This window comes from Pongo pygmaeus, chromosome 20 (assembly GCF_028885625.2).
Source record: "Pongo pygmaeus isolate AG05252 chromosome 20, NHGRI_mPonPyg2-v2.0_pri, whole genome shotgun sequence".
Classification (NCBI taxonomy): domain Eukaryota; kingdom Metazoa; phylum Chordata; class Mammalia; order Primates; family Hominidae; genus Pongo; species Pongo pygmaeus.
Window position 1 is genome coordinate 11,778,824 of NC_072393.2, and position 22,025 is coordinate 11,800,848.

General features: G+C 52.8%; 1 protein-coding gene across 2 annotated transcripts; it reads left to right on the forward strand.

The window, feature by feature from the left end:
• Positions 1 to 9,040: 9,040 nt before the first annotated feature.
• On the forward strand, positions 9,041 to 20,847 carry CNN1 (calponin 1). 2 transcript variants are annotated; one of them, XM_054464022.2, is made up of 7 exons: positions 9,041 to 9,459; positions 11,528 to 11,649; positions 17,195 to 17,261; positions 17,352 to 17,489; positions 18,329 to 18,439; positions 19,849 to 19,995; positions 20,076 to 20,847. In XM_054464022.2, exons 1-7 carry the CDS (start codon positions 9,250 to 9,252, stop codon positions 20,319 to 20,321), a joined length of 1,041 nt encoding a protein of 346 aa, XP_054319997.2. In that variant the 5' UTR covers positions 9,041 to 9,249; the 3' UTR covers positions 20,322 to 20,847. The 2 variants fall into 2 exon arrangements, with proteins under 2 accessions (XP_054319997.2, XP_054319998.1); XM_054464023.2 differs by lacking the exon at positions 9,041 to 9,459 and adding an exon at positions 10,449 to 10,479.
• Positions 20,848 to 22,025: the final 1,178 nt, after the last annotated feature.

A 22,025-nucleotide genomic window follows, 5' to 3' on the forward strand; every position in this document is an offset into this window, starting at 1 on the left:
CTGGGCAACATAGCGAGACCCCCTTATCTACAAAAAATTTAAAAATTAACTGGGCGTGATGGCGCGTGCTCATAGTTCCAGCTATTCGGGAGGCTGAAACGGGAGGATCGCTTGAGCCCTGGAGGTCGAGGCTACAGCGAGCCATGATTGCACCCCTGCACTGCAGCCTGGGCAACAGAGTGAGACCCTGTTTCTAAAAATACTAATAATAAATAAATAGGGCCGGGCTCGGTGGCTCACGCCTGTAATCCCAGCACTTTGGGAGGCCGAGGCGGGCGGATCACCTGAGGTCAGGAGTTTGAGACCAGCCTGGCCAACATGATGAAACCCCGTCTCTACTAAAAATACAAAGTTAGCAGGGCATGGTGGTGGGCGCCTGTAATCCCAGCTCCTCGGGAGGCCGAGGCAGGAGAATCACTTGAACCCGGGAGACGGAGGTTGCAGTGAGCCGGGATAACGCCACTGCACTCCAGCCTCAGCAACAGAGCAAGACTCTGTCTCAAAAAATAAATAAATAAAAAAAAATAAAAATTAGTGGGGTGTGGTGGTGTGCTCCTGTGATCCCAGCTACTCGGGAGGCTGAGGCACGAGAATTGCTTGAACCCAGGAGGTGGAGGTTGCAGTGAGCCGATATAGCACCACTGCGCTCCAGCCTGGGCGAGTGAGACTCCGTCTCAATAAATAAATAAATAAATAGGAAGGCCTCAATGAGGTGGCCTTTGAGTAAAGACCGGAGGAAGTGAGTGAGCCATCTGGATATCTGGGGAACGCTTTTGGCACTGGGAACAACAGCAAAGACTCTGTGTGGTTGGAGTGGAGTCTTTGGAGGAAATGTGATAAAACGAGGTGAGATTGAGTAATGGGGGCTCATGGTCTCCCCCAGAAAGCACCAGATTTAGGCTGTTAATAACTAAGGTGGATAAGCACATAAAATGGGCTATTGGCAATAACAGTGGCCCCCGGGAAGGAAGGCTATCTGCCCTCATAAGCCCATTTCTGCAGTCCCTCAGCCTCTGTGGCACAGGGAGCTGGCATGGGGACTAGGATGCAAGAACCTACCCTTAGGATGCCTCAAGGACTCTGCGCAGCCGCAGGACAGCCACCTCATCAGAACTCCTGTGATTGGGCAAGCTGAGAAAACCTGTAGCCAATCAGCTGCTTGGCTGGAGCACTCCTCTCTGGCAAGTTGACAGGCACGTGGGCAGCGGCTGGGAGCGCTACTGCCCTCTGCCAGGCTCCGGCAGCTACAAGCAAGCAGAGTCAACTCTGCTTAGCTGGGGAGTGGGTAAGATGATGGGGTCGCTGACCTGGCTGTGGCCTTCAGAGTTACTGGTGTCCTTCTCTTGAGGTGGTCATGGCTTTTGTTTTCTTATTTATCCTTCCAGAACTAGTCTTTTAATATTTTATTTTATTTTATTTTATTTTTGGAGACGGAGTCTGGCTCTGTCGCCCAGGTTGGAGTGCAGTGGTGCAATCTCGGCTAATTGCAACCTCCGCCTCCCACATTCAAGCAATTCTCCTGCCTCAGCCTCCCAAGTAGCTGGGACTACAGGCGCATACCACCATACCCGGCTAATTTTTGTATTTTTAGTAGAGACGGAGTTTCACCATGTTGCCTAGGCTGGTCTCGAACTCCTGGGCTCAAGCGATCCTCCCACTTCAGCCTCCCAAAGTGCCAAGATTACAGGCGTTAGCCACCGTGCCCAGTCATATTTATTTATTTATTTATTTATTTATTTATTTATTTTTTGAGACGGAGTCTTGCTCTGTTGCCCAGGCTGGAGTGCAGTGGCACAATCTCAGCTCACTGCAAGCTCCGCCTTCTGGGCTCATGCCATTCTCCTGCCTCAGCCTCCCCAGTAGCTGGGACTACAGGCGCCCACCACCATGCCCAGCTAATTTTTTTATATTTTTAGTAGAGACAGGGTTTCACTGTGTTCTCCAGGGTAGTCTGATCTCCTGACCCCATGATCCGCCAGCCTCGGCCTCCCAAAGTGCTGGAATTACAGGCGTGAGCCACCGCGCCCGGCCTATTATTATTATTTTAAAATAGAGATGGAGTCTTAATATGTTACCAAGGCTTGTCTCAAACTCCTGGGGTACAACGATCCACCCATCTTGGCCTCCTAAAGTGCTGGGATTACAGGCATGTGCCACCACACCAGGCCAGTAGTCTTTTAAAAACAAGTATGTACAGGCCGTGCACGGTGGCTCACGCCGGTAATCCCACCACTTTGGGAAGCCGAGGCGGGCGGATTACGAGGTCAGGAGATCGAGATCATCTGGGCTAACACGGTGAAATCCAGTCTCTACTAAAAAAAATACAAAAAAATAGCCAGGCGTGGTGGTGGGCACCTGTAGTCCCAGCTACTTGGGAGGCTGAGGCAGGAGAATGGCGTGAACCTGGGAGGCAGAGCTTGCAGTGAGCTGAGACTGCACCACTGCACTCCAGCCTGGGCAACAAGCGAGACTCTGTCTCAAAAAAACAAACAAACAACAACAAAAAAGCCAAGTATGTACATATTTTATGTACTGTATGTATTAACACAGAACACCATATGTGAGGCCCTGGTGCAGAATCTTTAACATTGCAGTGCCAGAAAGAACCCTATAAAAAGTAGTAGCTTCACAGTGAAAGATCCTAGCAGACACCACCTTAACCAAGGGACCAACATTAATATCACCAGCAATGAGTCATGGTGATATCATGAAGCCCGTGGTATGACACACTTAGAAGGGTACATCATCACCTCTCTGGTATTCTTCCGGTAATGCAAACACCTCAGTTTATTCAAGACAAACCAAACTCAAAGACAATCTACATAATAACTGACCAGCACTCTTCAAAAGTGTCAAGGTCCTGAAAGACCCAGGGACTATTATAGACTGTAGGAATGTATGGAGATATGACAATTAAGTGCAATGAGGGCCAGGCACGGTGGCACTGTAGTCCTAGCTATTTAGGAGGCTGAGGCAGGAGGATCACTTGAGCCCAGGAGTTCAAGTCCAGCCTGGGCATCATAGTGAGACCTCATTTCTAAGATAGATAGATAGATAGATAGATGGAAATGCAATGGGCTGGGTGCGGTGACTCACACCTGTAATCCCAGCACTTTGGTAGGCCGAGGTGGACGGATCACAAGGTCAGGAGTTCAAGACCAGCCTGACCAACATGGTGAAACCCCCTACCTCAGCCTCCCGAGTAGCTGGGATTATAGGCTCCTGCCATTACGCCCAGCTAGTTTTTGTAGTTTTTGTAGAGATGGGGTTTCACCATGTTGGCCAGGCTGGTCTTGAACTCCTGACCTCAGGTGATTCACCCGCCTCAGCCTCCCAAAGTGTTGGGATTACAGGCGTGAGTCACTGCACCCAGCTGGAGTCCCCACTCTTAACCACAGCGCTACAGTGTCTTCATTTAGTTGAAACAACGTCCTATATGTTTTAACTTCAACTTTGTCTATCTCCCTTGTCCCAGGTTGATGGGATTTATACAGTGATTTATTATGACAAGGCCACTGCAATAAATGTTCCTGCACATATGTCATTCTTCACACCTACATTTGTACTTCTGAGGAATATTCTAAAATAGAAGATATACTTGTTCAGAAGGTAAGGACATTTGTCATTTGGGAAACTATCAACAAATTGCCCACACTCATCAACAATGTTCCCACAGCCTTCTCTGCATTACATGTTGTCAAGCATTTTTATTTTTTTGTTGTTTTTTTATTTGTTCTTTTTTCTGAGACAGAGTCTTGCTCTGTCGCCCAGGCTGGAGGGCAGTGGTGCGATCTTAGCTCACTGCAAGCTCTGCCCCACAGGTTGATGCCATTCTCCTGCCTCAGCCTCCCGAGTAGCTGGGACTACAGGCGCCCGCCACCATGTCCGGCTAATTTTTTGTATTTTTAGTAGAGACGGGGTTTCACCGTGTTTGCCAGGATGGTCTCGATCTCCTGACCTCGTGATCCGCCTGCCTTGGCCTCCCAAAGTGCTGGGATTACAGGCGTGAGCCACCACACCCGGCCGTCAAGCATTCTTTTCTTTTCTTATTTATTTATTTTTCACCCAAACTAAAATGCAATGGCATGGCTGGACACAGTGGCTCATGCCTGTAATCCCAGCAGTTTGGGAGGCCGAGGCAAGCAGATTACCTGAGGTCAGTAGTTCGAGACCAGTCTGGCCAACATGGTGAAACCCCGCCTCTACTGAAAATACAAAAATTAGCCTGGTATGGTGGTGGGCACCTGTAATCCCAGCTACTCAAGAGGCTGAGGCAGGATAATTGCTTGAACCTGGGAGGTGAAAGGTGCAGTGAGCTGAGATCATGCCACTGTACTCCGGCCTGGGTGACAGAGCGAGATTCTGTCAAAAAAAAAAAAAGAAAAAAAAAAAAGGCAGTGTCATGATCATAGCTCACTGTAGCCTCCAACTCCTGGCTCAAGCAATCCTCCTTCCTCCTGCCTTGGCCTTCCAAAGTGCACTTTTTTAAAAAGCTCTTTTTTTTTTTTTTTTGGTAGAGGCAGGGCCCTGCCATGTCTCCCAGGCTGGTCTTGAACTCCTGGACTCAAGCAATCTGCCCATCTTGGCCTCCCAAAGTGCTGGGATTACAGACACAAGCCACTGCACCCAGACTATAAGTGAACAACAGCTCCCTCCCTGTCCACCCACTCACAGTCAGTCTGGGGGTGAGAGATGCTGTTATTTTATGGCAGGTGGTCAGGGAAGGCCTCTCTGAGAGGTGATATTAGAGCAGAGACTGAATGAAGTTGGGGAGAGGCCATGCAGGCATCTTGCAGAAATGTGTTCCAGGTGGCAGGAAGTGCTATTGTAAAGACCCTGAGGTGGGAACGTGCTTGGAGATTCAAGAAACACATCTGTAGCCCAGTGTGGTAGCGGGTGCCTGTAACCCCAGCTACTTGGGAGGCTGAGGCTTCAGAATTGCTTGAAACCAGGAGATGGAGGTTGCAGTGAACCGAGATCATGCCACTCCAGCCTGAGCGACAGAGCGATACTCTGACTCAAAAAAAAAAAAAAAAGGAGAAGAAGAAGAAAGAAGGAGAAGCGAGAAGAGAGAAGGGAGAAGGGGAAGAAGGAGAAGGAGGAGAAGGAGAAGGAAGAAAGAAGAAAGAAAAAGAAGAAGAGGAAGAAGAAGAAGAAGAAGGAGAAGGAGAAGGAGAAGGAGAAGGAGAAGAAAGAAGAAGAAAAGAAAGGAGGAAGAAGGAGGAAGAAGAAGAGGAGGAGGAGGAAGAAGAGGAGGAAGAAGAAGGAGTAGGAGAGGAAGAGGAAGAGGAAGAGAAGAAGAAGAAGAAGAAGAGAAGAAGAAGAAGAAGAAAAGAAGAAGAAAGAAGAAAGAAGAAAGAAGAAAGAAGAAGAAGAAACAGCACATCTGGAAGGACTTGGAAGAAAAGGTAGGAACAGTGTTACCCTGGGAGGGTGGCTTGGCTTCTCTGAACCTTGAGTTTCCCATCTATAAAATGGACCTATGAGTTTCCACCCTGAGAAGGTGATGGTGAGGATTAAAAGAGATTATGGCTGGCATGGAGTGAGTGTTCCCATAACAGAAGCCTTTAGGAACAAGAGCCTCTGCCAGATTTCTGGATAGGAAAGCTTGGTGAGGAGGGGGCTTGCAGAGCAGGCTGCCAAGATAGGCTGGTGCAGAGCAGGGCTTTGACTTTCCCCAAAACACACAGACAAACACGTGTGAGTGTGGGTTTTATTTTTATTTTTACATTTTTTGAGTCAGAGTCTCACTCCCGTGGCCCAGGCTGGAGTGCAGTGGTGTGATCTTGGCTCACTGCAACCTCTGCCTGCCATGCCAGGTTCAAGCGATTCTCCTGCCTCAGCCTCCCAAGTAGCTGGGATTACAGGCATGTACCACTATGCCCGGCTAATTTTGTATTTTTAGTAGAGACGGGGTTTCACCATGTTGGTCAGGCTGGTCTGGAACTACTGACCTGAGGTGATCCACCCGCCTCGGCCTCTCAAAGTGCTGGGATTACAGGCGTGAGCCACCGCGCCGGGCTGGGTGTGAGTTTTAAATGTTTCTGAGCATCAGGAAGGTTTAGAGGGTCCCCTAAATTTGAGGAGAGGCATGGCTTTCCTACAATGAATGTCCTAGACCCTTCAGGAAACCGTGCCTCTTACAAGATCCCACACTTCTCATTTAGATGGTAAACCGAGGCACAGAGGGGCTAGAGCCTGGAAAATGCCTGAAAGGAGCGAATAAGGGATGATACTCGGGTGTCTACTGGGATTGGGGCCTGGATATGGGATCAGCCCCCTCTAATGCCTATACCCCCATCTATCAGACAGAGACGCGAAGAGAGAGACAGGGACAATACAGCGACAGCGACATGAAGAGAAACAGAATGACTCAAAGACCAGGAACAGAAACAGAGACACAGAGACAAAGGCAGAGAGAGAAAAAGGCTCGGCGACCCAGAGACGAAGATACAGAGACACAGACCTACTACAACCAGAGGGACAAGGCAGTCCCAGAAAGGGCTGCCCCCTGGGGGTACCCGGGGCTGCCCCGTTGGGGGGCACGCCAAGAGCTCCCCCACCCCGCCCCCGTCGTGCCTGGGCCGTGACTTCAGAGCCCGTGCAGATTCTATAAATGGCCAAGAGGCCGCGGGCCGAGGGACGGGGCCGAGTGAGTCATCGCGTGACGTCACCGCCGCCTGGACCTCGCCAGGTCCCGCCCCCGCCCCTCCCGGGCCGCCAGGGGGCGCCGGCTGCAGGTCCTCACATGCGCAGTAGCGACCTGCGGCCCCCCCGAGGGCTGCTCAGTTTGGGAGGGATCCAGGAATCTGCGCGTTCGAATCCCGCCCCTGCCACCCTCGAGCTGTGTGACCCGGCCATTCGGCTTCACCTCTCTGTGCCTCGTATAGACCCACCTCATAAGGCTGTCGTGAGGAATGAGTTAACAGACTCAAAGCGCTTAGTACGTAGCAGGTGCTAATTGTTAGCTCATTTTATGTACTTTCTATTTTTTCTTTTTTTTAAAATAGAGACGGGGTCTCGCTATGTTGCCTAAGCTGGTCTCAAACTCCAGGGCTCAAGCGATCCTCCCGCCTTGGCCTCGTATTTTATGTATTTTCGTTTATGTTCGACATATCATGACATGCCATCAACTAGCACATTGCCTTAGCTCAGTGGTTTGCAAACAGGGGTGATCTGCTTCCACCACGACCCCAATCACGGGACATTGGCAATGTGTGTAGACATTTCTTCTTTTAATTTTTCTTTTTTAGAGACCATGGTCTTGCTATGTTGGCCAGATGGGTCTCAAACTCCTGGGCTCAAGCGATCCTTCCACTTCAGCCTCCTTAGTAGCTGGGACTACAGGCTCCTGCCGCAGTGCCTCAACATTTCTGTTTATTAGGACTAAGAGAGTGCTACTGGCATGTAGCAGGTAGAGGCCAGACATGCTGCTTGAAGTCTTACAATGAATGCCCAAGGCAGCCCCCCAGCCATGAAGAATTATCCAGCCTCAGCTGTCAACAGTGTGGAGGTTGAGAAAAACTCCACCTTAACCTCATAGTTGAGGTTCATGGAGCATGGTCTCAAATTCTCCTCTGCCCCTGGCCTGCTGTGTGATGCTGGAAAAGTGATTCCAAGCCCCTGTGCCTCAGTTTCCCCACCTGTAAAGCACAGTACTTATATTAATAATAACAGTGTCAGCTGGGCACGGTGGGTCACGCCTGTAATCCCAGCACTTTGTGAGGCCGAGGTGGGCAGATCAACTGAGGTCAGGAGTTCGAGACCAGCCTGGCTAACATAGCAAAACCCCGTCTCTACTAAAAATACAAAAAAATAGCCAGGTGTGGTGGCAGACACCTGTCATCCCAGCTACTCGGGAGGCTGAGGCAGGAGAATCGTTTGAACCCAGGAGGTGGAGGTTGCAGTGAGCCGAGATAGCATCACTGCACTCCAGCCTGGGGAATAGAGTGAGACTCTGTCTCCAAATAATAATAATAATAATAATAATAATAATAATAATAACAGTGTCCATCTCTGAGGGCGTCATGAGAATTGAATGGATATATGTACAGAGTTGGAACGTGGCCTGACATAAGGGCTGTAGTCATCTGGCATACTGCAGCCATGCCATTAGCATGTGACTGATAAACTGCATATCCTTAACATATCATTAGCATGTGGCAGGTTGCAGACATGTCATCCAAGTGTCACAAACATGGCCTTGCCATGTGGGGCATGATGTGAGCATAGCATCCACCCCTGTGGTCTAGGGGTGAGATCTGGCTGGGTAGGGCTGCTTGACAGGGACACAGTTCACGGCCTGGGACTTGCCAACAAAGTCACCCTGTGGTTCAGGTGACACACAAGTGGATGGGGAGGGTGAGACTCAGGATCTCTGCTCCCCCAGGTCCTTATGAGGGGCTGGAGGAGACAGAACTGGGGTGCTGGACCCTCAGCATAAAGAATGCTATGGGCTGGGCATGGTGACTCATGCCTGTAAATCCCAGCATTTTGGGAGGCCAAGGCGGGCAGATTGCTTGAGCCCAGAAATTTGAGACCAGCCTGGGCAACATAGCGAGACCCCATCTCTAAAAAAAAAATAAAATTAGCCTGGTTGGTGACACAAGTCTGTAATTCTAACTACTTGGATGGGCTGAGATGGGAGGATCACTTGAGCCTGGGACGTCAAGGCTGCAGTGAGCTGTGATTGTGCCACTGCACTCCAGCCGAGGGGACAGAGTGAAACCTTGCCTTAAAAAAAAAAAGAATGCTATGGCCCGAGTCCCTCTGCTGTGCCGGGTACTGTGCTGGGCATGTAACAGGCATATTCTTCTGATCTTTACAACTCTCCCATGAGGCAGGCACGATCATTAGCCCATTTTACAGATGTGGCCATAGAGGCCCAGAGAGGAGAAGGGGCTTGCTTAAGGCTGTAGACTGTTGGTATCTGGAGATAAACCCGGGATGGTGCTCACTAAACTACCATGGGTGTCAGTCCTGCCTCAAGACTCCAGAGAGAGAAAGAGAGATGACCCCAGAGACAAAGAGACTCAGACCCAGCCAGAGGCCCAATGGACAGTGGGAGGGGTGGGTGGAAGAAGGCTGGTCTCTGTCTGACCAAGCCCCCCCAGAATAACGCAGGCTGCCCCCCTAGGTGGAAACAATGACACAATCAGCTCCCAATACCAAGGGCCTGACATCACAAGGAGGGGGAAGGCAGCCGAGGTTGGGGAGGGTGCCCCGCCCCTTGGCAGGCCCCTACAGCCAATGGAACGGCCCTGGAAGAGACCCGGGCCGCCTCCGGAGCTTCAAAAACATGTGAGGAGGGAAGAGGGTGCAGACGGAACTTCAGCTGCTGCCTTGGTTCTCAGCGTCAGTGCCGCCACTGCCCCCCACCAGAGCCCACCGGCCAGCATGTCCTCTGCTCACTTCAACCGAGGCCCTGCCTACGGGCTGTCAGCTGAGGTTAAGAACAAGGTAGGGCTGGAGGGCCTCCCTGGCCTGGCTCACACGTCCTGCCAGGCCAGTGCCCTGAGCTTGGGGTCCCTTGAACCCCCTCCTGCCTATCCTATGTGACTTGGAAACTGAGAGGGGAAAAGGGAGTGATATGGGATAGGGGCTGCCTGTCTCCCCCTGAACATCCCAGAGCCCCCAGCTATGGTTGGGGGTGGAATGAGGGGGCACACAGCCACACATAAACAGAGGGGGTCAGTCCATTGCAAAGATACCCACCTGATCAGTCTTCTGTTAACCCTTCGTGTTCTTGGGGGGAACAACATAGGGGGAAGACTTGTTGATTTTTCCATACCCCCCAGCCTGACAAAGAAATTGGGGAGCGCTGGAGTGCTGGGATACCTGGGAAGTGACGCCGTGAAAGTGTGGGAGATCCTGAAGGCAGAGGGGGACGGTGAAGGGCAGGAAGCGGGCATCAGAAGTGCGGCAGGGGTCTCCTAACTGTGGAGCTAGGAAGATACCTGGACACCACCTTCATGCTATGGTTGGGTAAACTGAGGTTCGGAGAGGAGAGGCAAATAGCTGGGGTCCCAGGTAAAGCAGGTACAGCGCTCGGACCCTGGACTCACCCCCCATACACCAGGATGGGCTCAGCTTCTCCCAGCTGGAGAACTTGAAGTTTCCAGCCCACTGGAATCGCCCCAACAGTATTGCCGAGGGAGGAGTTCCTGCCCCATTTGACAGAGGGGAACACTGAGGCTCAGGGTGGCTTTTCCCAGGGTCCCACGGTGAGGAAATGGGGGACTGGGTTGGAACCTGGGTCGAGGGATCCTCAGGGCTGGAGGAGGGGGCTGGTGGGGGGCGGGTCCTCGGGCGAGAGACAGATCCCAGCGCCGCCCTCCTCCCCCCAGCGCCGGCCCCAGAGCCGCACAGAGCCGCCGCGCCTTATAAGGCGGCCTCGGGGAGCCCAGGCCACGCTATATAAGGGCCGGTTTGCTTTATAAAAGCGGGCCGGTGGCGTGGGGGCGGCAGGGCCGGGGCCAGGTGAGGGGGCCGCCCCTCCCACCTCCCCCCACTCACCCGGGAGAAGAGGCAGCCCGGTCCCCTAGGGGCTGGGAGCCTGGCTGGGCTGGGGCGGAGGGTTCTGGAGAAATGGGAGTAGAGTGGGGGAGGGGGGGACAGTGGAGAGAGGGAAAAGCGGGGAGGTGGGGGCAGAGGCAGACAGAGATACTGGGAGCCTGAGACACCCTAGGGACAGACGGGGGAGGGCGAGCCAGGAGCGAGATAAGACCTAGACAAGGATGGAGGGGCAGAGAGGGGAGACAGAGCCCCACCTCCCACCCCAGGCAGGAAACCTGGAGACAGAGAAAGACCTAGAGAGGCAGAGATGCAAGACCCAAGAGCCCTACCCCTGGCCAGACAGGGACTAGCCACCCAGAGAGATGGGGACCCAAGACTGGGCCAAGGAAAGACAGCGCCGGGGAAGAGAGAGACAGAGGAGTCGGGGGGATAAGAGGGAGAGAGACATACAGATGTGCAAGGGGTGGGGGCTAAGACAGAGACAAGCCCCCACCCCTAACCGGAGACAGAGCCCTGGAGCTGAAGACCTGGGGGACACGGAGAGACAGAGATGTATGACAGCACTCCTCTACAAGCTAGCACCCAGGGGCACCTCCTTAGACCTCCTTCTTCCCTTCCTGAGGTGCCCCCTCTTCCAACAGGGGGCACAGAGGGGGGCAGGGCTAGAGGAAGAGAAGCCCCAAGTTTGGCCTGGACGGAAAACCAGGGGGCCGGGCACCACCCCTCTAGCTCAGAGGATCCAGCTCCCCACACCCCACCCCTCATCTACATTCCCTGGTGCCAAACCTCAGAATGCCCGGAATGGCCCCCTGGGCAGGTGCCACCTCAGCCCTGGCTCTCAGCCCTCCCCAGCCCCCACCCCCCAACTATGGATCTGGGGCAAAATTGCCTTAGTTGGGAAGGACGAGGGAGATCAGGCTCTAGGAGGCTCGGTTAGGACCCAGGGAGCCCAGGCTGCCCCCACTGCATCCTCACCCCTTTCTCTGTGCCCCCTGCCCTCCCCTCGCCCCAGCTGGCCCAGAAGTATGACCACCAGCGGGAGCAGGAGCTGAGAGAGTGGATCGAGGGGGTGACAGGCCGTCGCATCGGCAACAACTTCATGGACGGCCTCAAAGATGGCATCATTCTTTGCGAGTGAGTGAGGCTCTCGAAGCCCAGACCCTGCAACATCCCCCAACTCCATGCAGCCCCTCAACCCCCAAAACAACCATGATCCTGGAGCTGAGTTGAACACTTTCTATCGGATACCTTTGGGGTGGCCAGTAATCATTGCGCCCATTTAACAGGCACAGAAAAGTGAGGCTCAGGTGAAATGCATTGCACCAAGTCCCACGCTGTTTCAAGGGAAATGACTCTGGAATCTTAACCACCATGCTATACAGGGTGGGCCCATCTATGGCCACCAGAGTCCCCAGAAAGAGGGGTCACAGCTAAAAGGCAGCAGCCAACAGCTGTTCATGGCTGGCTTGGTGACGTGAGGAGAGATGTGCAGCAATAATTAAAGGAGGCCCTGGTTTTCTTTCTGTTTTCTTTTTGTTTTTTGAGATACAGTCTTGTTCTGTTGCCCAGGCTGCAGTGCAGAGGCACAATCTTGGTTCACTGTAACCTCCGCCTCCCGGGTTCAAGCGATTCTCCTGCCTCAGCCTCTCCAATAGCTGGGATTACAGGCACACACCACCATGCCCGGCTAATTTTTGTGTTTTTTTTAAGTAGAGATGGGGTTTCACCATGTTGGCCAGGATGGTTTCAAACTCCTGACCTCAAGTGATCCACCTACCTCGGCCTCCCAAAGTGCTGGGATTACAGGCACATGCCACCAGGCCAGGCTAATTTTTGTATTTTTTTTTTTTTTTTTTTAGTAGAGATGGAGTTTCACCATGTTGACTAGGCTGGTCTTGAACTCCTGACTTCAAGTGATCCACCTGCCTTGGCCTCCCAAAGTGCTGGGATTGCAGGCACGTGCCACCACACCTGGCTAATTTTTTTTTTTTTTTTTTTTGTAATAGAGACAGTGTTTCACATGTTGACCAGGCTGGTCTCGAACTCCTGACCTCAAGTGATCCACCTGCCTCGGCCTCCCAGATTGCTGGGATTACAGGCTTACAGGCATGAGCCACCTCGCCCGACCTTCTTCTTCTTTTTTTTTTTTTTGAGATGGAGTCTTCCTCTGTCGCCTAGGCTGGAGTGCAGTGACACGATCTCAGCTCACTACAACCTCTGCTTTCTGGGTTCAAGTGATTCTAGTGCCTCAGCCTCCTGAGCAGCTGGGATTACAGGCGCCCACCACCTTGCCCGGCTAACTTTTGTATTTTTAGTAGAGATGGGATTTTGCCATGTTGGCCTGGCTGGTCTCGAACTCCTGACCTCAAGTAATCCACCCGCCTTAGTCTAACAAAGTGCTGGGATTACAGGCATGAACCACTGCACCCTGCCGGCCCTGGTTTTCTCTTCGCCTCAAAACCTCATCGCTGAGGGAGGTGAAAACCCTAACAGCTCCCAAGCCCCAGTTCCACTGCAATCTTTTTTTTTTTTTTTTTTTTTGAGATGGAATCTTGCTCTGTCGCCCAGGCTGGAGTCCAGTGGCGTGATCTCGGCTCACTGCAAGCTCTGCCTCCCAGGTTCACGCCATTCTCCTGCCTCAGCCTCCCCAGTAGCTGGGACTACAGGCGCCCGCCACCACACCTGGCTAATTTTTTTGTATTTTTTAGTAGAGACGGGGTTTCACCTTGTTAGCCAGGATGGTCTCGATCTCCTGACCTCGTGATCCGCCTGCCTTGGCCTCCCAAAGTGCTGGGATTACAGACGTGAGCCACCGCGCCCGGCTCCACTGCAATCTTAATGCATAGCAGGGCCCTAAACCCAGCCTGCGCCCGATCTGCATTTGAGTCTGACCCAGGGCAGAGTGACTGTGAGTGCCCTCGGGAAGACTTTGAAGCTGCAGCTTCATCAAGTCCTAGATGCCGGGAAGAAGGGGTGTGGGGGGTGTTTACCTTGTTCCATTCCCATCCACTAGGAACAAGGAATTGGCAGGTGGGGAGGTAGGCATGCTGGTGGTGTCCCATCTCAGGCAGAGGACTGCTCAGACGTCAAACAGTGCAGTCCCAGCCTGGGCAACATAGTCAGATCCCATCTCTACAAAACATTTTTGTTTTAATTAGCTGAGCATGGCGGCATGCGCCCGTGGTCCCAGCTACTTGGGAGGCTGAGGTGGGAGGATCACTTGAGCCCTGGAGGTCAAGGCTGCAGTGAGCTATGATCGCACCACTGCACTCCAGCCTGGGCGACAGTGAAACCCTGTCTCAAAAAAAAAAAACAAAAAACTAATGTAAATGACAAGTTGATGGGTGCAGCAAACCAACATGGCACATGTATACCTATGTATCAAACCTACACATTGTGCACATGTACCCTAGAACTTAAAGAATAATAATAATAATAATAATAAAAGAGTGGGCCGGGCGCGGTGGCTCACGTCTGTAATCCCAGCACTTTGGGAGGCCTAGGCGGGCGGATCACGAGGTCAGGAGATCGAGACCATCCTGGCTAACACAGTGAAACCCCGTCTCTACTAAAAAAAATACAAAAAATTAGCTGGGTGTGGTGGCAGGCACTTGTAGTCCCAGCTACTCAGGAGGCTGAGGCAGGAGAATGGTGTGAACCCGGGAGGCGGAGGTTGCAGTGAGCCGAGATCGCACCACTGCACTTCAGCCTGGGTGACAGAGCGAGACTCCGTCTCAAAAAAAAAAAAAAAAGACCTAATGTAAATGACGAGTTGATGGGTGCAGCAAACCAACATGGCACATGTATACCTATGTATCAAACCTGCACATTGTGCACATGTACCCTAGAACTTAAAGTATATAAAAAAAAAAAAAGAGTGTAGTGCAGTCACCCACGCACTCGGTCATTCACTCATTCATTCATTCATTCATTCATTCACGCAAGAAGCATTTATGAGTTCCTGCTGTGTGCCAGGCTCTGGCCTAGGCGCTGGGAACAGTGAACAGAACAGACTCGACTCAGAGCTCAAGGACTTTTAGTCCAGTTGAGGAGATCAATCAAATAATTGATCAAATAATCACAGATTTGTGGTCGTAAGTGTCCTGGGGAAAACTTAAGCGGAAGGGAAGATGGGAGGGTCAGGAATATGTCTGCGGGTGGAGAGTCTGCAGTTTCCTAGGGAGTGCTCTGGGAGGCCTCTCTGAAGAGGTGACATTTGAACAGAACCTTAGATGAAATGAGGGAGGGCTCAGGGGACCTGAGAGAAGAGTGAGCAAAGCAGAGGGGCCACCAGTGCAAAGGCCTGAGGTAGGATCATGCTTGGGGTGTTCAAGAAACAAGAAGGAGGCTGGCGTGACGAGCACCAGATGATTGAGCAAAAGTGGAGATGAAGTCGCAGAGTGAACTGAGAGTCAGATGGTGGAGAGCATTTTATTTCATTTATTTATTTAGAGACAGAGTCTTGCTCTGGTGCCCGGGCTGGAGTACAGCCTCGACTTCCTAGGCTCAATTGATCCTCCCACCCTAGCCTCTTCAGCCCCAGCCTCCTCAGTAGCTGGAACTACAAGCACACATCACCACACCCGGTGAAGTTTTCGGGTTTTTTTTTTTTTTTTTTTTGTAGAGACACGGGTCTCACCATGTTGCCCAGGCTGATCTCAAACTCCTAGGCTCAAGCCATCCTCCTGTCTCGGCCTCCCAAAGCACTGGGATTACTTTGGGATTACTAGTGTGAGCCACTGCGCCCAGTTCTACAGAGGGCATTTTAGTCATGCAGAGGACTTAGGATTTCATTCTGAAGGCAATGGGAGGCTCCTAGAGGATCTGGAACTGGATGGTAACTTGAACTGTTTAAAAAAGGCCATTCTGGGCCAGGTGCAGTGGCTCATGCCTGTAATCCCAGCACTTTGGGAGGCTGAGGTGGGCGTATCACTTGAGGTCAGGAGTTCGAAACCAACCTGACCAACATGGTGAAACCGTGTCTCTACTAAAAATACAAAAAATTTAGCTGGGCATGGTAGCAGGCACCTGTAATCCCAACTACTTGGGAGGCTGAGGCAGGAGAATTGCTTGAACCCAGGAGACAGAGGTTACAGTGAGCCGAGATCCTGCCACTGCATTCCAGCCTGAGTGACAGAGCAAGACTCCATCTCAGAAAAAAAAAAAAAAAATTCTGGCTGCTGGATGAAGAAGGGTGGGTCTGTAGGGGATGAAGTGGAAGTTGAGAGCCCATTACAAGAGGCCAGGAAACAGACTCTGGTGGCTGAGACCCAGGTGGAGGTGGCAGGGAGCAGTGGGTGGGCTTCTGGACTCATTAAAAGGCAGAGCCAAAGAACTTTGGAGGGACTGGATATGAGGCTGAGAGAAGAAGAAAGCGGGAGTTGGGGGGCAAGTCCAAGGGCTCTGGCTGAGCACCTAGAAGGGGGCACTGCTAGCCAGGGAAAGTTGGGGGAGGGGGGTCTGGAGGGGGAAGTTGCATGTCAGGAGTCTGGAGCAGGGTGAGTTTGATTTGAGACACCCAGACACCCATGGAGAGAGCTGGATGAGATGGTGAGAAACCCAGGCTGCAGGGAGATGAGGGAGTTGCTGGCATATGGAGGCACTTAAAGTCAAGAGACTGAATGAGGCCAGGTGCTATCGCTCATGCCTGTAATCCCAGTACTTGGGAGGCTGAGGCAGGAGGATCGCTTGAGCCCAGGAGTTCAAGACCAGCTTGGGCAACACAGATACAGTGAAACCCCATCTCTACTAAAAAAAAAAAAAAAAAAAAAAAAAAAAAAAAAAAAAAAAAAAAAGACAAAAAAGATAGCCAGGCATGGTGGTGCGCACCTGTGATCCCAGCTACTCGGAAGGCTGAGGTGGGAGGATCGCTGGAGCCTGGAGCCTGGAAAGTTGAGGCTGCAGTGAGCTGTGATTGCACCACTGCTCTCCAGCCTGGGTGACAGAGCCAGACCCTGCATCAAAAAAAATAATAATAATAAAGAAAAGAAAAAAGAGACGAGATCATTAAAGGAGTGAGTCAGAGAAGAGGCCCCTGTGGGCTTCCTGCTGTCTACAAGAGAAAAGGACGCTGAGACACGCCTGCCAGTGAGGATTGGGAGATCCCGGAGACTTGGACACACCTTGGATAAGCAGGCTTTCTGACTGGGACCTGAGTCTAGCTCCTTGGCATCAGCGTCCCATTTGTGTGTGTGCTTGGGTGGTTTGGAGGGGCTGCAGCTGAGAGCTGACTGCAGGGAGAAGTGACGCTAGGGTATGGCATGGCCCCTTGTGGTCATCCCGTCACCCTCCTTCTGCTGGGCTGGGCTGGAGAGGGGGAGTGGGGGACACCTTTCTTTCTTTCTTTTTTTCTTTTTCTTTTTTGAGACGGAGTCTCGCTCTGTCCCCAGGCTGGAATGCAGTGTTGCAATCTCAGCTCACTGCAACCTCCGCCTCCCGGGTTCAAGTGATTGCCTCAGCCTCCTAAGTAGCTGGGATTACAGGCATGTGCCACCACGCCTGGCTAATTTTTGTATTTTTAGTAGAGATGGGGTTTCACCATGTTGGCCAGGATAGTCTTGCTCTCCTGACCTCGTGATCCACCCGCCTTGGCCTCCCAAAGTGCTGGGATTACAGGCATGAGCCACCGCGCCCAACCCTGGGGGGACACCTTTCTTAACCCCCTCCCCACTCTTCTCAGATTCATCAATAAGCTGCAGCCAGGCTCCGTGAAGAAGATCAATGAGTCAACCCAAAATTGGCACCAGGTGAGCCCAGACCCAATCTCTTCCATCCTTGCCCACAAGCCCCTCAGACCTCCCCCCTCCCCCCAGTGACCACCACCTGCCCCCCTCTAGCTGGAGAACATCGGCAACTTCATCAAGGCCATCACCAAGTATGGGGTGAAGCCCCACGACATCTTTGAGGCCAACGACCTGTTTGAGAACACCAACCATACACAGGTGCAGTCCACCCTCCTGGCTTTGGCCAGCATGGTGAGTGTGGTTGCAGGCTGGGCAGGGGGCGGTGGACAGCCTGGGCTGGGATGCAGGTGTGGCCACTTGTGCCCCTGAGCCCATTGAAGGTGGCTGGGGGCGGGGGGCAGGGATGGGGGAGCAGGTGCTGTCAACAGCGTCCAAGGGGGCCGGGCGCGGTTGCTCACACCTGTAATCCCGGCACTTTGGGAGGCCAAGGTGAGCGGATTGCTTGAGGCTGGGAGTTTGAGACCCACCTGGCCAACATGGTGAAATCCCGTCTCTACTAAAAATACAAAAATTAGCTGGATGTGCTGGCGCATGCCTGTAATCCCAGCTACTCAGGAGGCTGAGGCAGGAGAATCTCTTGAACCCGGGAGGCGGGGTCTGCAGTGAGCCGAGATCTCGCCACTGCCCAGCCTGGGTGACAGAGCAAGACTCCGTCTCAAAAAAAAAAAAACAAAAAAAAAAACAACAAAAAAAAACAGTGTAGGCCAGGCACGGTGGCTCACGCCTGTAATCCCAGCACTTTGGGAGGCCAAGACGGGTGGATCACAAGGTCAGGAGATCGAGACCATCCTGGCTAACATGGTGAAACCCTGTCTCTACTAAAACTACAAAACAAAATTAGCTGGGCGTGGTGGCAGGTGCCTGTAGTCCCAGCTACTAGGGAGACTGAGGCAGGAGAATGGTGTGAAGCCGGGAGGTGGAGCTTGCAGTGAGCTGAGATCACGCCACTGCACTCCAGCCTGGGCAACAGAGCGAGACTCCGTCTCAACAACAACAAAAAAACAGTGTCCAAGGGGACTGTGCAGACTGGAGGCCCCCTTGTCAGTCCCTGCTTTCCCTGCCCCACCTAGGCGAAGACGAAAGGAAACAAGGTGAACGTGGGAGTGAAGTACGCAGAGAAGCAGGAGCGGAAATTCGAGCCGGGGAAGCTAAGAGAAGGGCGGAACATCATTGGGCTGCAGGTACCGCCCTGTCCTCACCACGCAGAGGTTATAGGGGCCAGGAGGGCACCCTGGTGTCTGAAAGCTTTTGGGGACAGGATATTTGGCAATAACTATACTATAGGCCGGGTACTATGCTTATCCACATCTTCCATTCACAAACTCACTCACTCTGCCAACATCCCTAGCAGAGAGGTGCTTGTTATCACCATACCCTTTCCACAGATGAGAAAACTGAGGCCCGGAGAAGCTGGCTCGCTTTTGCACAGATCTTCCAGCTGATGCGTGGCAGGCTGGGACTTGAATGCTAGAAGTCAGTCATGTGATAGGCCCACTCTGGGCCTCAGTTTCCAGTCTCGAAAGGGTGCCTCAGGCGGGGTGCAGTGGCTCACACCTGTAATTCCAGCACTTCAGGAGGCTGACGCAGGAGGATTGCTTGAGGTCAGGTGTTTCAGACCAGCCTGGGCAAAATAGAACCCCCCTCCACCGCCATCTCTACAACAAATTTAAGAGTTTAGCCAAATGCAGTGGTGTCTGCCTGTGGTCCCAGCTACCTGGGAGCCTGAAGTGGGAGAATCACTTGAGCCCAGGAGTTCAAGTTTACAATGATTGCATCACTGGACTCCAGCCTGGGCGACAAAGTGAGACCCTGTCTCTAAAAAAATGAAAATGGGCCGGGTGTGTTGGCTCATGCCAGTAATCCTAGCACTTTGGGAGGCCGAGGCGGGCGGATCACTTGAAGTCAAGAGTTCAAGGCCAGCCTGGCCAACGTGGTAAAACCCTGTCACTACCAAAAATACAAAAACTAGCCGGTGTGGTGGGGCACGCCTGTAGTCCCAGCTACTCAGGAGGCTGAGGCAGGAGAATTGCTTGAACTCGGGAGGTGGAGGTTGCAGTGGGCCGAGGTTGTGCCACTGCACTCCAACCTGGGCGACAGAGTGAGATGCTGTCTCAAATAAAATAAAATAAAAAAATAGAATAGAACAAAATAAAATATAAAAATAAAATAAAAAATGGGCCAGGCACAGTGGCTCACCCTTGTAATCCCAGCACTTTGGGAGGGTGAGGTGGGTGGATCACTTGAGGTCAGGAGTTGGAGACCAGCGTGGTCAACATGGTGAAACTCCATTTCTACTAAAAATACAAAAAATTATCTGGGCGTGGTGATGCCCACCTGTGATCCCAGCTGCTCTGGAGGCTGAGGCAGGAGAATTGCTTGAATGTGCGAGGTGGAGATTTCAGTGAGCTGAGATCGTGCCACTGCACTCCAGCCTGGGCAACAGAGCAAGACTCCATCTCAAAAAAAATAAAGTAAAAAAAAAATTTAAAAAAAATGATAAAGCGGCACCTCATCCTCTCCCATCAGCTATGCCTCATGGCCCATGATGAGGTCTGTAATTATTGGTGTGATTCTCCTTCTGGCTTCCTAGATGGGCACCAACAAGTTTGCCAGCCAGCAGGGCATGACGGCCTACGGCACCCGGCGCCACCTCTACGACCCCAAGCTGGGCACAGACCAGCCTCTGGACCAGGCGACCATCAGCCTGCAGATGGGCACCAACAAAGGAGCCAGCCAGGTGAGTGGGGGCCCCCGGGACACGCCGTCAAGGCCCGGGACCCTGGCCACCCCACAGCCTGACCACACCACCCTTCGCAGGCTGGCATGACTGCGCCAGGGACCAAGCGGCAGATCTTCGAGCCGGGGCTGGGCATGGAGCACTGCGACACGCTCAATGTCAGCCTGCAGATGGGCAGCAACAAGGGCGCCTCGCAGAGGGGCATGACGGTGTATGGGCTGCCACGCCAGGTCTATGACCCCAAGTACTGTCTGACTCCCGAGTACCCAGAGCTGGGTGAGCCCGCCCACAACCACCACGCACACAACTACTACAATTCTGCCTAGGGCCACAAGGCCTTCCCTGTTTTCCCCCCAAGGGAGGCTGCTGCTGCTCTTGGCTGGACCCAGCCAGGCCCAGCCGACCCCCTCTCCCTGCATGGCATCCTCCAGCCCCTGTAGAACTCAACCTCTACAGGGTTAGAGTTTGGAGAGAGCAGACTGGGGGGGCCCATTGGGGGGAAGGGGACCCTCCGCTCTGTAGTGCTACAGGGTCCAACATAGAGCCGGGTGTCCCCAACAGCGCCCAAAGGACGCACTGAGCAAAGCTATTCCAGCTGTCCCCCAACTCCCTCACAAGTGGGTATCCCCAGGACCAGAAGCTCCCCCAGCAAAGCCCCCAGAGCCCAGGCTCGGCCTGCCCCCACCCCATTCCCACAGTGGGAGCAAACTGCATGCCCAGAGATCCAGCGGACACACGCGGTTTGGTTTGCAGCGACTGGCGTACTATGTGGATGTGACAGCGGCGTTTGTAACTCGAGCACTTTCTTTTTTTTCTATTTCACTGGAGCACAATAAATGGCTGTAAAATCTCCTGAGGCCTCAGAGCTGCTGTTTTGGATATGCTCCATGTCCCGCACACACATCTGCACGGACACACATGCCCACACGCACCCTAAGATGCACATACACACTTACATGCACCCTAAGACACACACCTCACTGTAGCCACTCAGCTAGACACAGGACAGGCACCCCATCACACTCACATGCAAAGTCCACACATACACACTCCCCCCTTTCACACACACATATGCACACACAGGCAGTACACACTCCCTACGACGTGTAAAAAAGGCATAGCCAGCCAGGCACAGTGGCTCACGCCGGTAATCCCAGCACTTTGGGAGGCTGAGGTGGAAGGATCACTTGAGGTCAGGAGTTCGAGACCAGACTGGCCAACATGGTGACACCTTGTTTCTACTAAAAATACAAAAATTAGCAGGGCGTGGTGGCGCATGCCTGTAGTCCCGGCTACTTGGGAGGCTGAGGTAGGAGAATCACTTGAGCCCTGGAGGTCTAGGCTGTAGTGAGCTGAGATGGCGCCACTGCATTCCAGCCTGGGCAACACAGCAAGACTCCATCTCAAAAAAAAAAAAAAAGGCACAGCCAGAGAGCCACAGCACGTGCGCACACACACACGCGAGCGCACACACACACACGACCCACACTGTTCTCCCAGAGGCTTGTGGATGGTGGTGACAAAGAGACTGATTACTGGGACAGGCTAGATGGCATGTGACTCACAGCAGCTGCCTGGGTGACCTTGGGCAATCACTTCCCCTCCCTAGACCTGTTTTCCCATCAAAATAATGGGAACAGTAAGCCTCATGTGGTCATGAAATGCCACCCCCAGATAGGGTGATGTTCTACATGTTTAATCGCTGGTAAAGACCAGGCATCAATAGAGAAAGGATGACAAGTAGGGGTCCTGGTGGGCCCTGTGGGCAGGGTGAACCCTTTAGCCCCAGACTGTGGGGAGGGGAAAGGGGACAGGGAGAGGGGCACTTCTGAGCCAGGGCAATGGCCCTTTACTGACTGGCACAGGGCACCATAGGGCACGGTTAATTCTGTGCACCCCGCCCACTCTCAGCCCTCTTAAGGCTGAGCCTGCCAACCCGGGACCCTAAAAGGCTGTGTCCAGGGCCTCAACCTCCTCACATTTCAGAGGGGACCCTGTTATCCCCGAGAGGAGGGAGAGGTCCCCAACCA

Excerpts from the sequence above, each read along its gene's own strand:
- CNN1 (XM_054464022.2), top strand. The coding sequence starts at position 9,250 with ATGGAACGGCCCTGGAAGAGACCCGGGCCGCCTCCGGAGCTTCAAAAA. Across the intron at positions 11,650-17,194 it reads GATGGCATCATTCTTTGCGA|ATTCATCAATAAGCTGCAGC; the intron begins GTGAGTGAGGCT and ends CACTCTTCTCAG. Across the intron at positions 17,262-17,351 it reads CAACCCAAAATTGGCACCAG|CTGGAGAACATCGGCAACTT; the intron begins GTGAGCCCAGAC and ends GCCCCCCTCTAG.